This window comes from Schistocerca serialis, chromosome 4, assembly GCF_023864345.2.
Source record: "Schistocerca serialis cubense isolate TAMUIC-IGC-003099 chromosome 4, iqSchSeri2.2, whole genome shotgun sequence".
NCBI lineage: Eukaryota > Metazoa > Arthropoda > Insecta > Orthoptera > Acrididae > Schistocerca > Schistocerca serialis.
In genome coordinates, this window is record NC_064641.1 from 111,419,419 (window position 1) to 111,441,774 (window position 22,356).

General features: G+C 40.4%; 1 protein-coding gene across 2 annotated transcripts in view; it reads left to right on the plus strand.

Annotated features, from left to right (window-relative positions):
- LOC126474132 (uncharacterized) overlaps positions 1 to 11,900 on the plus strand; it is a 65,889-nt gene extending 53,989 nt beyond the window's left edge. For both annotated transcript variants that reach the window (XM_050101568.1, XM_050101567.1), the window contains exon 6: positions 10,351 to 11,900. In XM_050101568.1, coding sequence (XP_049957525.1) covers positions 10,351 to 10,577 — 227 coding nt within the window. In that variant the 3' untranslated portion in view covers positions 10,578 to 11,900. The remainder of the gene's footprint in view (positions 1 to 10,350) is intronic.
- The last annotated feature ends 10,456 nt before the right edge of the window (positions 11,901 to 22,356 follow it).

Below are 22,356 nucleotides of genomic sequence, written 5' to 3' on the forward strand. Positions count from 1 at the left end.
GAAATGATGTGAAATTTTGAGTGCATGTATGTGTATTGGAAGTGCAATTTATTTTTCTATTGTTCGTGCAATTCTCTTCAGTTTGCATCACACAGTGCTGCTGTGACAAAACGAAACAAGATGGCTGCTGTGTTGAGTAATGTGGCTGTGTACCCAGTGATTTGTCTTTTGCATCTGTGAGGGAAATGTTGAATGTGTGTGGGGCCAATGTGTGACAGTATGTCACACTATGAGAAAGTGTAGGAGGCCATCCCCTCATGGTCAGATAGCACCAACAAGCAGCACATCAGTGCAAAGGTGGAAGCTTTGGTGTTGTCTGATAGGTGCATTACCATCCAGACAATTGTCAGAGAGATTGATATTATTGCAGAATTAATGGGCAATATCCTTCACATGACAAGTGCCAACCCAATAAGTCCCTCATTAGGTAACGATCATTTCAAGGGAGTGGATCGTGGCACCTGAGATGGAAATTTTGTGAAAGTGCGAGGACAAGGAATATGAGTTTATCAGGTATCTGATCACAATAAATGGCTGTTGAGTCCACCATAATTACTCAGAGCAGGTTGAGTTAGTTAGTTTTCTGTATGTCCCTTGTACCATAATTGCAATCTCTCACTAGGATGTGTAACAGTTCAGTTTTACAGTTACAGCAAACTGTCTCAGAAAAAAATATAACGTCATGCTGGAGATTTGCATAAGCTTTTCAGATATCTGTTTTTATATGTAAACAGATAAATATAGTGATTTATAGTGGATTTAAAATTAGTTGCGACTTTTGACAGTTTGGTACGCAGTGAATGTTGGGTAGCACAGTTGCCAGCGGGTGCTGAACACGGAACCTGTCGAGCTCGCTTGACTGCCTGAACAGCAAGCCGTGCAAGCCGGCATATCTATAATCTTTCTCAAACGATTTTAAAGAAACTATTCGGGAATAAACTCTGATTCTTGCAAACGTTATAACTTTATTCATGAGCTTCATGATGAACTGCCTATCATTTCATTGATGGTCATAGTTAATGTGATATTTCGATATCAGAGAAACTACTGTGCCAAATTATTAGTTTGTAGCAAAAAATATGGGTAGCCATCAATTTGCATTTGTCGCATGTTAGATCATACATAGCTTCGTATGAAATTTAGATAACATATTGAATTATTCTTTAAACTTAGAAGGATATCGCTATCTCTCTCCAGTGTCGAGAAAATGGAATGTACGTAAAGGGCTCTGTCACAAACAAACATGGGAGTGAAAAAGCCAGAATAAAATATTAATAAATCTCTCGTATCTCATAAACGGTCTGAGATACCGAAACAAGTTTTTGGCAAATGATACTGTGCAAAGAGGAGAATATTTTGACACGTCAGTGATATGCGAAACCTCTATATCTAACATGATATTCAAGCAACTACAGTTTTTTTGGTGAAGTAATGTTACATTTAAAGACCATCAATAGCTGGTGAAATGCGATTTGCTGTGAGTTTTGCAACAGTATAAGTGAAGAAGTTGCAAGTTTATTTTGATACTGAGAACTGTTTTAGGATTCTGTCACAATTTCAACTGCATTACATGAATACATATCTCAGCCACTTTACTTGTCACCTAGGCTCATATATTCTCAGTCGGATTTAAATGAGCATGATATGAAGGAAGCCTGATTAAACTATGCCCTTTAGCATCAGCCAGTTCGTCGACCTAGCAGTGTAGAGATTGTAGCTTGTACAAAAGTTCTGTTAACTCTGCCTTACACAAGTTATGATCACGTTTAATTAACAGAGCATTTCTTTGTACCCAGTACAAAATATTCACTTTTCTCCGTGTATTGTTGAAGCTTTATCTATCACATTGGACTTAGTATGGTGCATTGCTCATTACTATTGTCAAATTCAGAGGAATATTATGCAGAACAACAGTATCTTCACACCCAGTGTACGGGTTCTTGGACAACCACTTTTATTCAGATGTGCTGCACTGTGTTATATTAATGCGACGCAAACACAAAACACTAGTTCAATACGTGATTACTGCAGAACATTTCAGCACCAGAAAATATCACTTTACAACAAGAGCTAATATGTGTAGGTGCATCTAATGCACAGCATGACATTGTAGTGTTTATCGACAGTGTGGCAACAGGGCTGCTTTACCCACCAAACAGCTCGCAGCGTAAAACTGGCTCGCCATTGGTGTTACCTGGGCAGTGGCGTCATGTGCTCTCTGGAGAGGCAAGCATCAAAAGTTGCAACTAATTTTAACTGAATTACGTACTTAACTATTTGCAATATCTCTTCTTTCTCATAAAACACACACACACACACACACACACACACACACACACACACACACACACACACTTCTTTCTATGATATAGAACAAGTTGTCAGGCAGATATACTTTCAGAAATGAATGAAAGTAGCATACAGTGGAAACATCCAGATTTTGCTCCAATGAAGAAGGAAAAGAAACAGCCTTGTTTTCGAAGAAGGTTATGCTGTCTGCCATCTAGATTGTTGAAGAGTTACCGTCACATACTATATAATAAAGGTACAGGTCAATATTACTGAAATCCTCTGACTAGAGATCAAGCATAATGGTTGCAAAGAGTGTGCAACACCTGCATTTCAACACACCCGCTCGTACTGCTCAAGGAATGGTAACGCTTGTTCACATGTAGACTTCGATACCTCACGACATTCAACCTATTCACTGGGTCTAGCAACCATAGATCACTTCCCCTTTTCGAAACTGAAGGAATTGCTGTGAGGACAACACTTCATGAGAAGTGATGAGTTGGCTGCTGCAGTGAGAACCACTTTTCAGAGTCAAACTCCGGAGGACTACCAACAATTGTACCATACAACAAGTTGTACATTTTTAGAGAAAGTATGTAAACTTGCAGAAATCTTATGTAAAGAATGACTAATGAAAGGGCCAAAGTCGTTTTTAAACTGCAATCTCAGATTTTCTCAGCACGATTGGTTAATAATGTGCTTCTGGATGTTCTGCCAAGTTGTGGTTTCCATTCTCCGTACAATATTTTAACAGCTGATCCAGCCAGCTCCTTCAGGTGCTGCGAGTTTTGCTGTTATGTATACTCGCTGCCTGAACTCCAACCAGACAGTGATCCACTGTTACACTCATGCTGCTGTTTGTAGGAGAGTACGATTCCAGACACCTGCCATGCCCTGTGATGCTCCTTTGTTTTTCAGAGCTTGCACTGATATATTTCTTGAAACACAACTTCTCCCAGTGTTTTCAGACTAGTGAGTGTGATGACTGGTTAGATTTTAATAAAGTAAGTTCCTGAACCAAAGTGTTATTTATTAGAATTTCTATTTTCTTTATTGTGATAGGCCACTTAATTATGATGTGTCTTATTTGCTTGGTTGTTTTAGTTGGGTATGTCGCTGATGTTCCTTGTTTCCCTCCTCGACTGTCCTTATAGTCTGCCCTATGTAAGACATGCCACATTCACATGGAATACACACACACCTGGCTTTTGGAGACATAGATTGTATCTAACATTACAATGAATATTTTTTATCTTAGTTGAAGGAAGCAAAATGCACTGAATGCCATGTTTCTGTAGGAGGCTGCTGATCTTTCCAGGCATTGGGCAAGCATAAGGTAGATAAACAATTTTTGCATCTCTTCCTTGGTCTCTGTCTCAACCTCAACCTCTTCCTCAGAAGTTCTTGATTTTGACTTCACTGCCTGTTCAGTTTGATTATATGAGTATGCATTCCTTCAGAACATAAGTCTTAGGTGTAATTCTTGGGCAAGGTTCTCCTTATCTGAAAGTGTTCAAGCTCTGTGACCAGAGTCATTAGCACTGAATTTCTCTCTGACGGAGGGTGACTGCTGGAGCTGTGGAGATAAAGGTCAGCGTGTGTAAGTTTTATACATACACTGTGACCCAGGGATCTGTCCTTTCTTCTCTTAACTAACACGTTGAGGAAATGTAGTTGGCCTTCTTTCTCAAGTTCAAGTGTGAAGTTTGCATTTTGGTAGATGGAGTTTAAATTTTCTGAAACTCTTGAAGCTTTTTCCACTTGTGTGACCACACTACGATCATGTCTGCCACACAGCAATAGAAATGTGTTGTTTTAACTAAGTGGATTCCAGTGCCTTTTCTTCAAAGTGTTCCATGTATAAGTTAACCATGGTGGGTGGTAACAAACTACTTGTTGCCAAGCCAGTGGTTAGTTCATAAAATTTTCTGTCAAATAGGAAATAACTAGATGTAAAAATGTGACTGAAAAGTTTTGTATAACAGTCGTCAAACATTTTCACGATCAGTTCCAAGTAATCAAGAAGTGAAACCCTCATATAAATGGGAAGATTGTATCGAAACTGACCATAATATCTTTATCTTGGAGATACAATTGACTTAGGTGGTACACAGTCAGTGGAGTTCCAGATGTGGTGTTCATACTTCCCCACATATTCGCTGAGAATGTGTTTTAGGTATTTTGCAATCCGGTGTGTTGGTGTGCCAACATGACTAACTATTGATCTTAGGGAAATTCTTTCCTTTTGTGCCTTAGTGATGCTGCAGATGTTTTAAGATCCTTAATGATGTTATGTGGCAAGCCTGACTTACTGAGAAGACTCGTGATCTCCCTTTCGCCTTTATCTGTTGGGCCACATCTATATGACTGTATGCAATGTTATTCAAAAGATTGACAATGTTTTTATTGAGTCCACACTTGACATGAAGACCATAACATTGTGCTTGTCGGCTGGTGTAACTGCAGTTTCATTGTCCTACAGATTTCTCAGTACTACTCTTTCTCCCTTGGAGATGCTTGAACGCGAAGGTTTTGTGTGGAACCTCTCTGCTCCCGGTGGGAGAGAATCTAGGAGGGTTGTCCATTAAGTCCTTAGAAAAAGATAGAAAAACATATTGTCAGGAATTGTACTTTCTTAACATAATCCCCTTTTAACTGTGTACACTTTTCCAAGTGTTGCTCCAACTTTTAAGCCATTTTTGAAATAGACATCTGTTTAGGCAATGACATCCTTGTTCACTGTGAACAGTTGACAGTTAGGTCATTTTTTCAAGTTTGAAAACACAAAGAAATCACTGGGGATCAATTTCAGTGAATACGGTGGCTGTTGCAATAATTCTGTCTTTTATTCCATAATTTTGGGCATCGAAACTGCACAGGTGTGTACCCGTGCACTGTGACCTTTCCTTTTTCCAGTGAGGATACTCTCTGTGATATGTTCGCTCAACCAGTATGTTAATGATGCATAATAATGCCCAGTTAGTGTTTATCCATTCATCAAGTAATTGATGTAGGTGATTCCACGTGCATCCTAATAAACTGTGGCCATCACCTTGCAGCCAATTTCACCATATTTGCCTTTTTTGGAGCCTGTTTGTTTTCAAAACCCCACTGTTTTGGTTGTTCCTTAATCTCTGTAGTATAGTTGTGTATCCGTGTTTCATCCACAGCTGTGTATCAGGTGCCAGAACCACAGCAGCATTTCGATGGAAAAGTTCCCAAACAGCCTCACCGTTGATCACATGATTGCCTTTATTTTCTGCTGAAAGCAAATGTGGCCGAGATTTTTTTCACACCCAATTTTTTGTGCAAAATTGTAACAGTGTCTCTTGCAATGTGCCTGTGAGTTCAACTACTTCTCATACTTTGATTTGTCAGTCACTCTAAACCACATCATGTAATTTGTCAGTCATTTTGAGGGTGGTCAATTCGACCAGATACCTGAACACGGTTCATCTAATGTGGATGTAAGGCCACATTCCAACTCATTTACCCAATTGTAAACAGTTGCAAATACAGGAGCAGAGGTGCCATGAACTTCATCTAACTCAGCTTTGATTTGTTTTTGGCATTAAGCCTTTTTAATAGAAGTGGTCAATCACGGCTCAAAACTCACTATTTTCCATGTCGCACAATAAACACAAGCTTGTTGCTTCAGTCTACTGGGACAATGAAACCATGTGATGGATAAGGCTGCACCTTTACCACCCCTCTAGCAACAGTTGACATTTACTACCAGCAAACTGTTTTGATATTATGAGCACAATCACTTGGATTTTCTAAAGACTTATTGAATGACCTCGTACAACATATTCCATGGAGTTAATATAATCTGATATTGATAGCACTTTTGAGTTCTGCATCTGAATTGGTAAAAACGGAACCCTTATAGGATCACTTAGTCAGTGTGACCTTTTCCTTAGGAAGGGAAAGAGGTATCAAGTTAAAATTGATGTCACATACTAAGGTGTACTCTCACTTGGCTGTGTAAAAAATTTAAGCTTCTAAATCAATTCAATAAAAAAATAATGGCCATTTGTGTCACACATTTTGATACTTGCACTCATCAAGAACCTATAGGGTACTTTTCGTTGATCTAGAATCATGAAATTTGATAAAAAGCAAGGTGTTGCTGGTGCTGCCGCTGCTGATGTTGATGTTGATGTTGTCCCTCTGTCTGTCCATCCAGCCAACTGTCTATCCATCTATTTGCTCTGGAACAGTTATAAGTATCAAGTTGAAATTTGTCTCTCATACTAAGCTCTACTATCCATTGGGGCAGTGTAAATAATTCAAGCTTCAAAGTCAATGCAATCAAAAGGTACAGCCATTTGTGTGTGTCACATATTTTGATACTCACAAACTCACTCATCAGAAACTGGAGGTCTATCACGGGATCGAACCTCAGTCTAACGGCTGACATCTTTCTTCATTTTAACCTAGCCTTCTTTTCTCAATGATGCAAGGAGTTGCCAGAAACAACACTTGCTTCAGATTCCGTGCTAAATTTTAGGCCCCCTTTTCGCAGTTTGGATAACTGGGGTAGGTTAGGGACAAGCAAGTCGCCGAAGTGGCACCCTGTAGAAAGATTTGCAGCAGGCCTGTGAGCCACACAAAATTACACAAAATTATTATTATTATTATTATTATTATTATTATTATTATTATTATCAGAGTGCAAGTCCTATTTGCACTTTTCTGATATTTTGGAATGGGTGCAAAATTAGGCCTTTAACAAGGATCATCCTTGTTTCCTTGTCCAAATGTTTGTCAGTGAGATTAATTACAGTATGGCTCTTTGGATCTTGTCTTGGCTTTTTGCACAAGTGATCGAATTTTGCTTCCTGGCATGCAGATGTTTCCAACTGCATTCCCAAGAATGTGCAGTGTTGAGTCGACATGTAAAGGTGAAGGTGAAGAAGCTCTTCAGAAGTAACATCTAGCATTTGTCGGGTGTCACGAATTTTCTCTCGCGCAATAGCCAGACTTGCATAATGTATAATCCTATTTGCCACTGGCATGTTAACGTGAGGTTTGACTTTAACCAACATAGGTACAACTCGTTCATCTTGACACCTTGTTAGGAAGGTCAACATACTGAGAAGTCAGCCATTTTTTTGGTGGAGCTTATCCAACTCGTGTGTTCTGGAACATCATCTACCTGTAGAGCGAAGTGGTGGATCCTTAAGTTTTCTCTGCACCATTGATTAATAGTGTTCTTCCAGGTGTTCTCCTGAGTTGTTTTGATTTTATGCACAATACTTTGGCAACTGACTGAGCTTCCTTCTTCAGGCACTGTGAGCTTGCTGTTTTGAGTACTTGCTGCCTGGGTACCAAACAGATTGTGAACTGTTGTCAGTCTCATGCCACTGTTTATAGTGGAGTTCTTTTTCAGAGCTTGCACTTTACATGTTAGGTAAGAGAAGAATGGGCAAATCCCTGGGTCACAGTGTATATAGAAAACCTACACACACTGACCTCTATATTCACGCATATAGTCATCACCATCTGTTACAAAGAAATTTGGTGCTCTGTACTAATAGAGCTTGACCACTTTCAGATATGGGGAGCCTCCCGAAAGAATTGCAACACTTATGAATATTGTTCAAAAGGAGTGGGTACTTGTGTCATCAAACTGAACAAGTGAAGCAGTCAGAATCAAGAACGCCTGAGGTAAGAGCAGAGACTGAGATTGAGGAAGAGAAGCCAAAAATTGCTTACCTACCATATGCTCGCACAAGATCTGGAAAGATATGTGTGGCAGACTATTGGAACAGTTGAGGAGAGATGCTAGGAGCATCAGTGACATACATGACTGAAAAAAACAAGCAGATCACCTCTCATTGAGCACTGCCTCAGAAAACCTATAAACAGGAATGGCAGTTTCAGTTTAATTAACCTCTTGGGGTTCAGCACTCAGTTCATTAGAGCATCCGTGGCCATCACATCCACCAAAGCTGGAAAAGGCCAAGAGAATTTGCATTCACAGAATACCAGTTCAGGCTCTGACAAATGAAAGAGCATCAAAGGGAGTCAAACTGCTGTAAATACAGGGTTGCCACAGGTTCTGGAAATCAGGGAGTATCAGGAACTTTCAAACACATCAGGGAAATTTGGGAGGGGGGGAACTGGAGAAGAGATTTTTGTGTCTCAATGGATGAAATGGTTGTTTGCTGAGGTGTCGTGCATCGTCGCTGCGTGGATGCAGCTGAGTACATGCTTTTCCCTTCCTACCCCCCCCCCCCCCCTGCCCCCCCCCCCCCTCCCGCTTGCAGTCAGTGCTGCCACCATGTCTTGCCACTAGCCTAGCAGCTGCTGATGAGAGGCAGGAGGCACGAAGAGTGATGAGTTGTATGAGAGTGATTATGTGACTGAGTGTGTGCTCTCATTTTATGAAAAAAGCTATGACTGAAAATTTAATTGTCTTTTCTATATGCCTGTCTGTGGCTTGGCAATCATCTTTACAGTGAGTTGCTACCTATCCTCATTATTATTGATTCTCAGAGTATTCGTGCAAGTTTGTTGCTTGGATTGATCACCATGGTCTAATTTCATCACCATGCTGTCTGCGGCTCGTGAATAGTGGGCCACATGACTGGATTTTTGCGATAGGCCAAAACTGCAGTCCATTTCTGTGGGTATCTGTAATGGATCAGGCGTACCAATCTGAAGCCACTCAGTTCCCACTAATGTTTAGGCCCTGCCTGTCGGATCTAGTCTCACCGATATGCCCGCAGGCCAGGTCTGTTTGTGTGTGAAAAAATCCCAGCGGATTTTCATGGTTTATGCAAGGACCCAGGACTGCGGTGCTCCTCGGCAGGACAGAGGCCACGGCCAATGGATTTCAGGAATTACGACTGTCTCACCACAAGTACATTGTACAGTGTGGTGTTTTATAGACATTTTATTTGTTGTAGTACATTTTGGCACTTAAAAACTAGTTTGTGTGTTAGAAAGTATGGATGTTGGCAATTTGTACACTGTATACTCATATATTTCTCTAAAGAAAAATCACAAGACACCTGTAAAATAATAGATATAACGCAGTGATTAATAACCGACAATAACGAACATAGTAGAACCGGATTTTATTTGCGTCACCTATAGTGTTGGTTTACACAATTCTTCCCCACCTAATACACTTCTTTCAAGAGGCCTAAATTTTTCTTTGTTATTTCTGAAATGTTTCTGGGATATTTTAAGCCTGTCTTGCAACTCCAAGGAAGTGTGTATTTTTGTCACCAAATGTGTTTCTCTTTATTGGATTAAAATAACATCAGGGCTCTTAATGAAACTTACCCTTGAGATCTCAAAATTTGTTAGGGAAAAATTCTAAGGCTTGTCTGGAAAACAGGGAATTTCACTTGAGGAAACTTGTGGCAATCCTGAAACAGTGGCATGAGACTGCCAGTAGTTTACCGAGCGAGGTGGCGCAGTGGTTAGCACACTGGACTCGCATTCGGGAGGACGACGGTTCAATCCCGTCTCCGGCCATCCTGATTTAGGTTTTCCGTGATTTCCCTAAATCGTTTCAGGCGAATGCCGAGATGGTTCCTTTGAAAGGGCACGGCCGATTTCCTTCCCAATCCTTCCCTAACCCGAGCTTGCGCTCCGTCTCTAATGACCTCGTTGTCGACGGGACGTTAAACACTAACCACCACCACCACTGCCAGTAGTTTACAATCTGGTTGGACACTATGATTTTTAAATTACTTAACACTACAAACCGTACCAAACACACTGCGTACTAAATCATTTTGGACAGCAGATTTAGACCTTTCCCCGCCCTTCCTCCCTCTCTCTCTCTCTCTCTCTCTCTCTCTCTCTCTCTCTCACACACACACACACACACACACACACACATACACACACACACACACACACACAAACTGCTATTTGTCTGTAATTTTAATCTTACACGTGTCATATCCTATTTAGTATTCCGCATAAGTTTGATACTGCTTTCTGTTTACTTCATATTGTTGCAGTTTTGACAAGCAGTACTACAAGCAGGGTTTGTCAATAAGTTGCAGCACAAAACGTTTTTTGTTGTTTCAGGAGCGCAGTCGGCAGGCTGCCGGTTCAACAAGAAGCCTCAATACCGTTACACGGGCTGCCATCGGTATGACGGATCAGCTTTCAACATTGTTTTAGGGCTTCATTTCCACTTTGATGAATCTTGCTACATCTATCAAGGGCATGACGTTTTCTTTAGAAAAGCCACACTAGACACTGAAGTAAGTGTTGCAGATTCAAACACTACAGATACAATGTCTGGTGCATAAGGAGATGAAACAGACACAATTATCGAGAATTTCCTCCACATTTGTGGCTGCTCTACTGCCTTGTCCTTTGTTGCTACACTTTTAATCATATAAAAATTACACATTGTGATCAGCACAAAGTTTGTATTGAACCCAGTGGTCATAAGCATGTGCCACATCTTTGCCGTTTAAGTTGCAATGTCCTTCTGTGACGCATCTCATTGAAGGGGTCCACATTATGTGTAAACAATATATTGCTTTAAAAGACTGAAGAGAACATCAGCGGGAGTTGATGTCTATACTTGAAGTATTAATATGATAAAAGACTAATTTGCAGGTATATATTTACTGCATATCACCTGAACATTTTTTTTCTGTAATTGCTCACATACCCTGAAAAATTATGTCAAAGCAGAAATGTCTCCTCTGCACATAATAGGATAAAGTTAAACAATATATTCCCAAGAATAAATTGTAATTAATGTTATAAACTATGATACAGTCAAAATTTCAGATTGCTTATATGTGTTCAAATGATGAGTCTATTTCTAGCTGCATTCTTGCATTTTGTAAACTTTAAATTTATATTACACCTGTGTGACATCTTAAGATGTGGTTAAAGAATGCAATTATTTGATGTGGCTGTAGTTCCTGCAAAATTATGTTCTGGTCAGAAATGTGTTTTATTAAATGGAGGTAATGAGATACGATTATCACTAGAATATAAGATGTTAACAAATGTTTTCACTTGCAAAATTATATAAAATTATATATATATTCTAAATCATTGCTTGCAGTTATATAGGGCATCAAATATTGTTACTACCAAATAGTTCTCGTTGAGGGAACAAAAGAACTACAGGTCATACCCAAATTGTTAAGTGTTAAGAATTGTAAGTGTATTTCGGAGTTGTTTTTTTTGATGCTGCTCCATTTCAAAGTAATCCATTACTTTCAAGATAAGCCATGTAATAAAAAAGAAAAACTGTTAAATAACTTCGTGCATAATTTGTTGAGAGCAAAATTATGTGCTGTGAACATGTACTTTAGTACATCTCCAGTGTCTTTGTTGTGCCTGTTATATTTATTTTATGATTAATTTTTTTGGATTGTAAATGCTCTCTGCCCTGTCTACATGACATTTATGTAAAGTAAATGAAAAGTTGCAGATATTCCTGCTGTCTACATCCATTCTCAGTTTTGGAATTATGTGTTGTGAGAGTACAGTTTGATGTCACTTTCTGTCAGATATATGTGTAGTATGTTTGCTGAAGCCTACTGCATTGCTTTTTGTGGCTTTGAGACCATAAAACAATTTTAATGAAATTTAATGGTGTCATGTCATACACAGTAATTTTTAAACCTGCTTCCTGGATCCATAATGTAGACAGAACTAAGCTAGTAATAAATAATGGCTTATTAGTACACCATACAGGAAACTTAGCTTGTTGGTTGATCGCAGAAGAGACGGACTATGAATCTGAATGTACATCTGGCTGTTACTTCCATTTTTCGGGCAATTATTATGACTCTTCTGAACCATGGACCTTGCCGTTGGTGACGAGGCTTGCGTGCCTCAGCGATACAGATAGCCGTACTGTAGGTGCAACCACAATGGAGGGGTATCTGTTGAGAAGCCAGACAAACGTGTGGTTCCTGAAGAGGGGCAGCAGCCTTTTCAGTAGTTGCAGGGGCAACAGTCTGGATGATTGACTGATCTGGCCTTGTAACACTAACCAATACGGCCTTGCTGTGCTGGCACTGTGAACGGTTGAAAGCAAGGGGAAACTACAGGCGTAATTTTTCCCAAGGGGATGCAGCTTTACTGTATGGTTAATGATGATGGCGTCCTCTTGGGTAAAATATTCCGGAGGTAAAATAGTCCCCCATTCGGATCTCCGGGCGGGGACTACTCAAGAGGACGTCGTTATCAGGAGGAAAAAAAAAAACTGACGTTCTACGGATCGGATCGTGAATTTGTCAGATACCTTAATCGGGTAGGTAGGTTAGAAAATTTGAAAAGAGAAATGGATAGGTTAAAGTTAGATATAGTTGGAATTAGTGAAGTTCGGTGGCAGGAGGAACAAGACTTTTGGTCAGGTGAATACAGGGTTATAAATACAAAGTCAAATAGGGGTAATGCAGGAGTAGGTTTAATAATGAATAAAAAAAATAGGAACGCGGGTAAGCTACTACAAACAGCATAGTGAACGCATTATTGTGGCCAAGATAGACACGAAGCCCATGTCAACTACAGTAGTACAAGTCTATATGCCAACTAGCTCTGCAGATGATGAAGAAATTGATGAAATGTATGATGAGATAAAAGAAATTATTCAGGTAGTGAAGGGAGATGAAAATTTAATAGTCATGGGTGACTGGAATTCGAGAGTAGGAAAAGGGAGAGAAGGAAACATAGTAGGCGAATATGGATTGGGGGAAAGAAATGAAAGAAGAAGCCGCCTGGTAGAGTTTTGCACAGAGCATAACTTAATCATAGCTAACACTTGGTTCAAGAATCATGAAAGAAGGTTGTATACATGGAAGAATCCTGGAGATACTAGAAGGTATCAGATAGATTATATAATGGTAAGACAGAGATTTAGGAACCAGGTTTTAAATTGTAAGACATTTCCAGGAGCAGATGTGGATTCTGACTACAATCTATTGGTTATGAACTGCAGATTGGAACTGAAGAAACTGCAAAAAGGTGGGAATTTAAGGAGATGGGACCTGGATAAACTGACTAAACCAGAGGTTGTACAGAGTTTCGGGGAGAGCATAAGGGAACAATTGACCGGAATGGGGGAAAGAAATACAGTAGAAGAAGAATGGGTAGATCTGAGGGATGAAGTAGTGAACACAGCAGAGGATCAAGTAGGTAAAAAGATGAGGGCTAGTAGAAATCCTTGGGTAACAGAAGAAATATTGAATTTAATTGATGAAAGGAGAAAATATAAAAATGCAGTAAATGAAGCAGGCAAAAAGGAATACAAACGTCTCAAAAATGAGATCGACAGGAAGTGCAAAATGGCTAAGCAGGGATGGCTAGAGGACAAATGTAAGGATGTAGAGGCATATCTCACTAGGGGTAAAATAGATACTGCCTACAGGAAAATTAAAGAGACCTTTGGAGAAAAGAGAACCACTTATATGAATATCAAGAGCTCAGATGGAAACCCAGTTCTAAACAAAGAAGGGAAAGCAGAAAGGTGGAAGGAGTATATAGAGGGTCTCTACAAGGGCGATGTACTTGAGGAAAATATTATGGAAATGGAAGTGGATGTAGAAGAAGATGAAATGGGAGATATGATACTGCGTGAAGAGTTTGACAGAGCCTTGAAAGACCCGAGTTGAAAAAAGCCCCCGAGAGTAGATAACGTTCCATTAGAACTACTGGCAGCCTTGGGAGAGCCAGTCCTGACAAAACTCTACCATCTGGTGAGCAAGGTGTACGAGACAGCCGAAATACCCTCAGACTTCAAGAAGAATATAATAATTCCAATCCCAAAGAAAGCAGGTGTTGACAGATGTGAAAATTACTGAACTATCAGTTTAATAAGTCACGGCTGCAAAATACTAACGCGAATTCTTTACAGACGGATGGAAAAACTAGTAGAAGCCGACCTCGGGGAAGATCAGTTTGGATTCCGTAGAAATATTGGAACACGTGAGGCAATACTGACCCTATGACTTATCTTGGAAGCTAGATTAAGGAAAGGCAAACCTACATTTCTAGCATTTGTAGACTTAGAGAAAGCTTTTGGAAATGTTGACTGGAATGCTCTCTTTCAGATTCTGAAGGTGGCAGAGGTAAAATACAGGGAGAAAAAAGCTATTTACAATTTGTACAGAAACCAAATGGCAGTTATAAGAGATGAGAGGCATAAAAGGGAAGCAGTGGTTGAAAAGGGAGTGAGACAGGGATATCCTATCCCCGATGTTATTCAATCTGTATATTGAGCAAGCAGTAAAGGAAACAAAAGAAAAATTCGGAGTAGGTATTAAAATCCATGGGGAAGAAATAAAACCTTGAGGTTCGCCGATGACATTGTAATTCTGTCAGAGACAGCAAAGGACTTGGAAGAGCAGTTGAACGGAATGGATTGTGTCTTGAATGGAGGATATAAGACGAACATCAACAAAAGCAAAACGAGGATAATAGAATGTAGTCGTATTAAGTCGGGAGATGCTGAGGGTATTAGATTAGGAAATGAGACACTTAAAGTAGTAAAGGAGTTCTGCTATTTGGTGAGCAAAATTACTGATGATGGTCGAAGTAGAGAGGATATAAAATGTAGACTGGCAATGGCAAGGAAAGCGTTTCTGAAGAAGAGAAATTTGTTAACATCGAGTATAGATTTAAGTGTCAGGAAGTCGTTTCTGAAAGTATTTGTATGGAGTGTAGCCATGTATGGAAGTGAAACATGGACGATAAATAGTTTGGACAAGAAGAGAATAGAAGCTTTCGAAATGTGGTGCTATACGAGAATGCTGAAGATTAGATGGGTAGATCACATAACTAATGAGGAGGTATTGAATAGGATTTGGGAGAAGAGAAGTTTGTGGCACGACTTGACTAGAAGAAGGGTTCAATTGGTAGGACATGTTCTGAGGCATCAAGGAATCACCAATTTAGTACTGGAGGGCAGCGTGGAGGGTAAAAATCGTAGAGGGAGACCAAGAGATGAATACACCAAGCAGATTCAGAAGGATGTAGGTTGCAGTAGGTACTGGGAAATGAAGAAGCTTGCACAGGATAGAGTAGCATGGAGAGCTGCATCAAACCAGTCTCAGGACTGAAGACCACAACAACAACAACATTATGACATTTGCAATTGGTAATGGTTGTTGCAAGTGAAAAATAGCAAGTTCCACTATGGTTTGTATCCATATTAAAATGTAGGTAACTATATCAGAATGCAAGTTATCTTGACAAATTTTGGACATGGAAGTCTTCTCAGGTTATCAGCTGAGTCAAATCGTCATTCTGTGACAGTGTTTTGACAAGTTTCCCCACTCATCATCTTCAGGTGAAGTGTTGGGTTCATGTCCAGTTTGTATCTTTATACATGCTACACTGCAGGCCCCTCTGCCTCATCTGCAATGGCGGGCCATTTACACACCTCAAGGAAGGATGTCGCAGATGTTCGTTGTGGGACTCCTGCCGTATTTCAGTGTCCTGGCGTCTTATCCTGGTGCTGCCTGGCTATTCCATCCACTGCCTTTGCCACTTTCACATCGGAGCACTCTTGATATATTCCTGCTAACACTACATCCCATGCAGAACTCGGTTGGAAACTGCTATCCCAGTTGACAAGATCATGAACCTGTATCTCCACTGCCTCTTTGATGATCCAGTCCTAGAACCCGTTTGTCTGCCACTACACCTCTGCCTGTTCAAAATCAAACATATTACCTTCATTGAGGCTGTGCTGTGCCACCACAGATTTGTCCATTTGGCCGAGGTGAGTGCTTCTCCCATGTTCTGAGTGGTGCATCTGGCCGAATATATTGCCTGTCGTGTTCGCAAATGATGCTGTAGACTCCAGGTGCCCATAGTCTTAGTTTGTCTTTCATTGAGCCAAACATGTTTTTGAATTTAGCTAATTAGCGGAAAGTGATTTTAATGTTGTTCAATATCCTGGCAATCTTGGCCATGGGCAGCACAGCATATGGAAGGAATACCAGACACTTTGGCTTCTTTCAGATCGTCGTCATTCTTCTTCTTCCTTGGCTTATCTGGATCTCCGAGTAGCCTTTCTTGCAAAGTATTTCTCTCACATGCTCGAAACCCGTGGGTAGACTTGCATTGCGCTGGATGGTGGCAGCTGTTGGTACAGGTCTGCGTCACAGAACAATGCCTTGCCTCAGCTTATAGCATGAGAAGACTTGATCATCAGTGTAGGTAAATGGTTAGGTAAATATAGTCTCAGGCCAGAGGAAGAAATAGAGCAGAGCCTGTGAACACTTAACCTTATTTTAGGCAGCAGTGTAAATATATGTGTGTGTGTGTGTGTGTGTGTGTGTGTGTGTGTGTGTGTGTGTGTGTGTGTGTGTTTTAATTACCTCCAAAGTCGAATTTCTACAGGAGTCAGAGACCACTTCATCACCAAAATTCTTTATTAATTCTTATTATTCTTTATTAATCAGTCAGGATACATTACTTGTTCAGGGCAGCACCATCATCAGGCCTGTGGGAAGACAACAGCAACAAGACAAGTAAAATAACATGAAAAACAGACCAGACTATATCAGTGAGATGTATCGTGATACATCACATGTACAAGACTAATATGATGTGGGAAGCATATTACGAAAAAAACCGTGGAAGTGACACTTGGCATCAGAGCAAACTACAAATCTAAACATGAAATCATTGTGTAGAAAGTAACCTCCAACAGACATGACAACTGAAATCTCCATTTTAAACAAACTGCTATGTCGGTGCCCAAGAATATATACCATGTAAAAGCAAAAGACTAAAAATCAACTTCAGAATGCAGTGCCGCATTGTGCCAGAACAGGAAATGTGGAAGGGTGAGGAATGAAGAATTTGGTCAAAGTCTATGCATCTATCAATATATGTAAGCGTATTGGTTGGGACAGAAAAATATCGTTCTATTTTAGGCCCAAGTTCGGTGTTATTTTTTGTCAAAATCGATGTTACTTGTGCCATAGTCAGCATTATTGTTAGCTGGGTACAATGCTACTTTTTCACACTAAGCACCATTCTGTTGCTAAATTCTCAGTTATTTTATTTTGTCTACTGTGGTGTTATTTTTCTTTAATTTCAGTGCTTTTTTTTGCCAATTTAGTCAATTTCTTTTTTTTTTTTTTTTTTTTTTTTTCAAAATTCAGTTTTTTTTGTGAAATTTTGTATATTTTTTGCCAAATTTGGCACTATTTTTTGCCAACTTCAGTGTTACTTCTTGCCAGATTCATTGTGTTTATTGCCTATTGCCAAATTCAATTGTTTTTACCAATTTCACTGTTCAGGGATCATGCCTTTTGTTACTGACGCCCCCTGTACATTTTCTGCAAGAATCTCAGATTCCCTCCCCCCCTCTTATTCAGGTGTGGTCCGTCGGCAGCAGCCTGATCAATCAATCAGCTGTCAATCAGACAAGGATTGACCATTGTATTAGGATGTTTTTATAGACCACCAGCACCCGCAACAAATGTCGTAGAATGTTTAAGGGAAAGTCATGAGTACATAGGAAATAAATATCCAAATTATCCATTAGTTGTAGGTGGAGGCTTTAATCTGGCATCCATTGACTGGGAAAATTACACCTTTATCACAGGGGGCAGAAGCAAAGACTCATGTGAAGTTATTCTAGGAGCACTCTCAACATACAGCCTTGAGCAGTTGGTTAGAAAACCAACTCGAGATGGGAACATATTAGATATCTAGGTGACAAACAGACCTGATCTTTTTGAGGAAGTTAATCTAGCAGAAGGTATTAGCGACCATAATGTCGCTGTGGCTTCTATGTCAGTGGAAGTTGCAGCATAGAGTTTTCTTGTTTGGGAAAGCAAATAAAAGTGTCATTAATGAATATCTTCATAGTTAGCTCCAAGCATTCACCACGGGACACAAAGATATTGAGCATCTTTGGTCAGAATTTAAAGGTATTGCCCACCACGTGCTAAAAAGTTGGTGCCTAGCAAAAATATAGCGGAGTGAAAAGATCCACCTTGGTACAACAAACATATTAGGAAGTTACTGAGAAAGCAGAGAATTTTACACAGTCGTTGTCGACATTGTTACCCTGTCCCTCCGACAAACAGAAATTATGCAAAATGAATGCAACTGCCAAAAGGTGAATGAGAGATTCTTTTAATGAATTTGAAAGCAATATTTTATCTGCAGATTCTAAAAATAACCCCGAAAAATTTTAGTCGTACATATACTCTATGAACGCAACAAATAATTCAATACCTTCTCTTGCTGACAGTACAGGTAAAGTAACGGATGATGATAAACAGAAGGCCGAAATTCTAAACCTAGCTTTCAAAAGCTCGTTTATGGTAGAGGACTGCAGCACCATTCCCCCTTTCAATTATCGAACAAACGCAAGGATGGCTGACATAGTGGCTATTGTATCTGGGATTGTAAAACAGTTAAGATCCTTAGATGCCAGGAAGACATCTGGCCCAGATGGTATCCCCGTAAGATTATATGTTGACTATACTACAAATATAGCACCATTCTTATCCATCATCTATCAGAGATCACTGGAACAGCGGAATGTTCCACGGGACTGGAAGAAGGCACAGGTCATAGCAATCTATAAAAAGGGGTAGAAAATCGGATGCACATAATTACCGGCCAATTTCATTGACGTCGATTTGTTGTAGAATAATGGAACATATTTTGTGTTCAGACATAATGACCTTTGTAGACTCTGAGAAGCTCATCTGCAGAAACCAGCACGGTTTCAGGAAACAGCGGTCATGCGAGACACAGCTGGCCTTCTTTGTGCATGATATACAACAGGTTCTAGATACCGGCTCCCAGGTTGATGCCATATTTCTCAGCTTGCGAAATGCATTCAACTCAGTTCCGCACTATTGCTTGCTACAAAAAGTGTGCGCTTAGGGTCTATCCGATGACATATGCGGTTGGATAGAAAGTTTTCTAACAGACAGATCTCGTCCTGAATGGGGGGACTTCAACAGAAACAAGTGTAACTTCAGGTGTGCCCCAGGACAGTGTAATAGGTCCGCTGCTTTTTATGATTTACATAAATGATCTGGTTGACAGTATTGACAGCGGCATTAGACTGTTTGCTGATGATGCAGTACCGGTAGTCTACAGGAAAGTAGTATCACATGAAAGTTGTGAACAAATCGATGAGGATTTGCAGTAAATAAATACATGGTGTAATGACTGGCAGTTATCTCTCAATATTAGTAAGTGTAACCTACTGCATATAACAAGGCAAAAATCTCCATTAATGTATTGAGTACAAAATAAATTCCCAGTCTTTGTAAGTGGCAACATCCGTTAAGTATCAGGGTGTGACTGAAATGATCTCAAATAGAATGATCAGATTACACAAGTAAGAAGTAGGGCGAACTCTAGATTGTGGTTTATTGGTGGAATCCTGAAGTGATGCAGCCCTTCAACAAAGGAAATTGCTTACAATACGTTAGTTCATCCAGTGTTAGAGTAGTGTTCGTCTGTATGGGACCCTCACCAGTTGGGTCTAATTCAAGAGATTGAGAAGGTCCAAAGAAGAGTGGCAAGATTCATGACTGTTACATTTAGCCATCACGAGAATGTTACAAATCTCATTGAAAGTTTGAAGTGGGACACACTTGCAGATAGACAACGCACTAAGAGAAGGGGCTCCTCACTAAATTCCGAAATCTGATCTTCACCGAGGATGTAGAGCATATATTATTACCACCAACTTTCAAATTGCACAATGATCACCATTCAAAGATAGGGAAATTAGAGCTCGTACTGAGGCGTTCAGACAGTCGTTTTTCCCTCGCGCGATCCGCGAGTGGAACAGAGGGAGGGGGGATATGACTTTGGCGGGAATTGTGCCCTCCGCTGCACACCGCTTGGTGGCTAGTGGAGTATATATGTAGATGTAGATCAAGGTCAATTCAGTCTTCACCCGGCTAACAGAAGGGCTGGTCATGGTGCTATAGGACCCCCACAAAACTCATACGTACGTGCATAGTTGCTACTCCTCTTTCATCTAGGTCACTCAAGTACTGTAATATCTGCTGTAGTCAGGCTGTTCCCCGCTTCACCTACTGTGACAAACTGATCATCTTTGTCAAAATTCTTACACAAATCCCCTTTGCCTTCAATCATGTGGCTTCACAGTACTTGTGACATGGTACCCCATTCCTAATTTGTCCTATACCATGTGGCCTACACCCCTTCCAAGGCTATTACCTAGCAGCAAGACTCTTTTCTTCCAACTTTCTTTTGGTACCAATCTACACTTAATTTCTTTGGTAGAAATCTGTGCACTCTACGGTTACCTAGGCCTGGGTGAGGCGTTTCCACTTGTACTTCAGGCAATAAGTCAAATTTATTACATACTGTAAAGTCAAATGCAGGTGAAGAGCTGTTCCTCTTTCACCCATTGCTTGTTACCCTCACCCAGTTCCCGTGATCTTTTCCCCACTTTAACCTGTCTAGTTCAAATTTTGCATAATCTAATTCACCTGAAGGGCATAAATCTTTGCCTCCTGTTCAAAGATTCTCTTGTCTTTTTTGCAGAGCCTACAGTTCTGTGGGAGTGCCTTGTTAATTCCCCATTCCATTCCCCACTACAGTTGTCTCAGTGAAATTCCAACCCACAGTCTACACAGACCGCTCTCTGTCTGACTACCCTATGGTGACATCTGTGCTTATCACACATGCAAAACAGGTTACATGTTCAAAAATAGAATTAAATTACTTGATTTTCTTTATTTATGAGCGAAAAAAATTTGGCTTACAGGCTAGTGATTCTAGCATACAATGTAAAAAGTTAATTATTTTCACTTATAAAAGAACTCGGCAGTCATTTGACTGCAGTATCTGTTAATTAACAAATTCACAGTAGAATGTACCTTTTAACCACTACTTATCATGAATATTACTTGAGATTAGACGGTGTTTATTATCAGCAGAATGCAGCCTACTATGTGTGATGCAATTTTATGTGATCGCTTAAATACAAAACCTCATACAACAAAAGCTTTAGTTTTTTCAGATGAAAGATTCTTAGAGGAAGAAAGTTACGTACAAAATATGCTTCACACAATCACTTTACCCTATGATAATTGGCTGTTTGTTACTAACAACACAAACACAGCTACAGAAGGGCACCAGTGCTGCCAACATTCTCCTTCAAGATTGTCTCCCCTTGTTCTTAGAATATGTGTCTCTTCCAGCTTGGGTTATGAATGTCTTTCCTCAGCCTATCCCACTCTGCTCTCTGAGAAATGAACTATTGTTACTTACAAAAGCTAGTCTAGTGTGTGCACTTTTGTGTGTGTCTTTTGGCAGTATTGAAATTTTGCCATCTGAAAGTAAGTCCTTGCCAGCAATTCTATTTCCTAATTTATATGACAGTGTAATAACTACAAATAGCATAAACTGAACCAGATCAGTAATTTAGAAAACCACTGATAAGTAAAAATAGTGTAAAAAAAGGGGGAAAATAGGACAGGACCAAAAATATTCCCACATGTGGATCTGAGGTTAGAATAGGCCCGAGGTATTCCTGCCTGTTGTAAGAGGCGACTAAAAGGAGTCTCGCATGTTTTGGCGTTTTTGTGATGGTTCCCTGTAGGGTTTGATCCCCATTTTTCAAAATTTTCCTGAAGAGCGAGCCAGTTGGGGAAGGGCGCCTTACATGGTGCATAGTGTCGCATCCTTCGTTGGCGTGGATCTGCTCTTCCGCTCATTCTCCAGCTGTTGGGCGAGGTCACCCTCGTGGGTGTGTTTTCCTCCATGCTCTGTGTAGTATCGCTTTCTCCACTATCGACCATAATGGACTTCCTTAGCTTGTTTGCACCTGATATCCAGCATGGTAGCCAGTCCGTTGTGGTGGGGTCGCCATGTAGCCTGTTTGTTGTAGCCCCCTGACCACACAGGGATTGCTCTGCTGATGCCTGCGCTGTTAGCTGCTCACATATGCCAGGGAGCAGATGTTCGTCACCCTGGGGCATCGGGACTCCCGACAATGACCATCCTGCCAGGTGGCCTTTGCTGCAGCTGGGTGGCTCCCGTGGGAAGGGCCCCTGTTCGGAGTGGGTGGCATCAGGGCAGATGACAGGC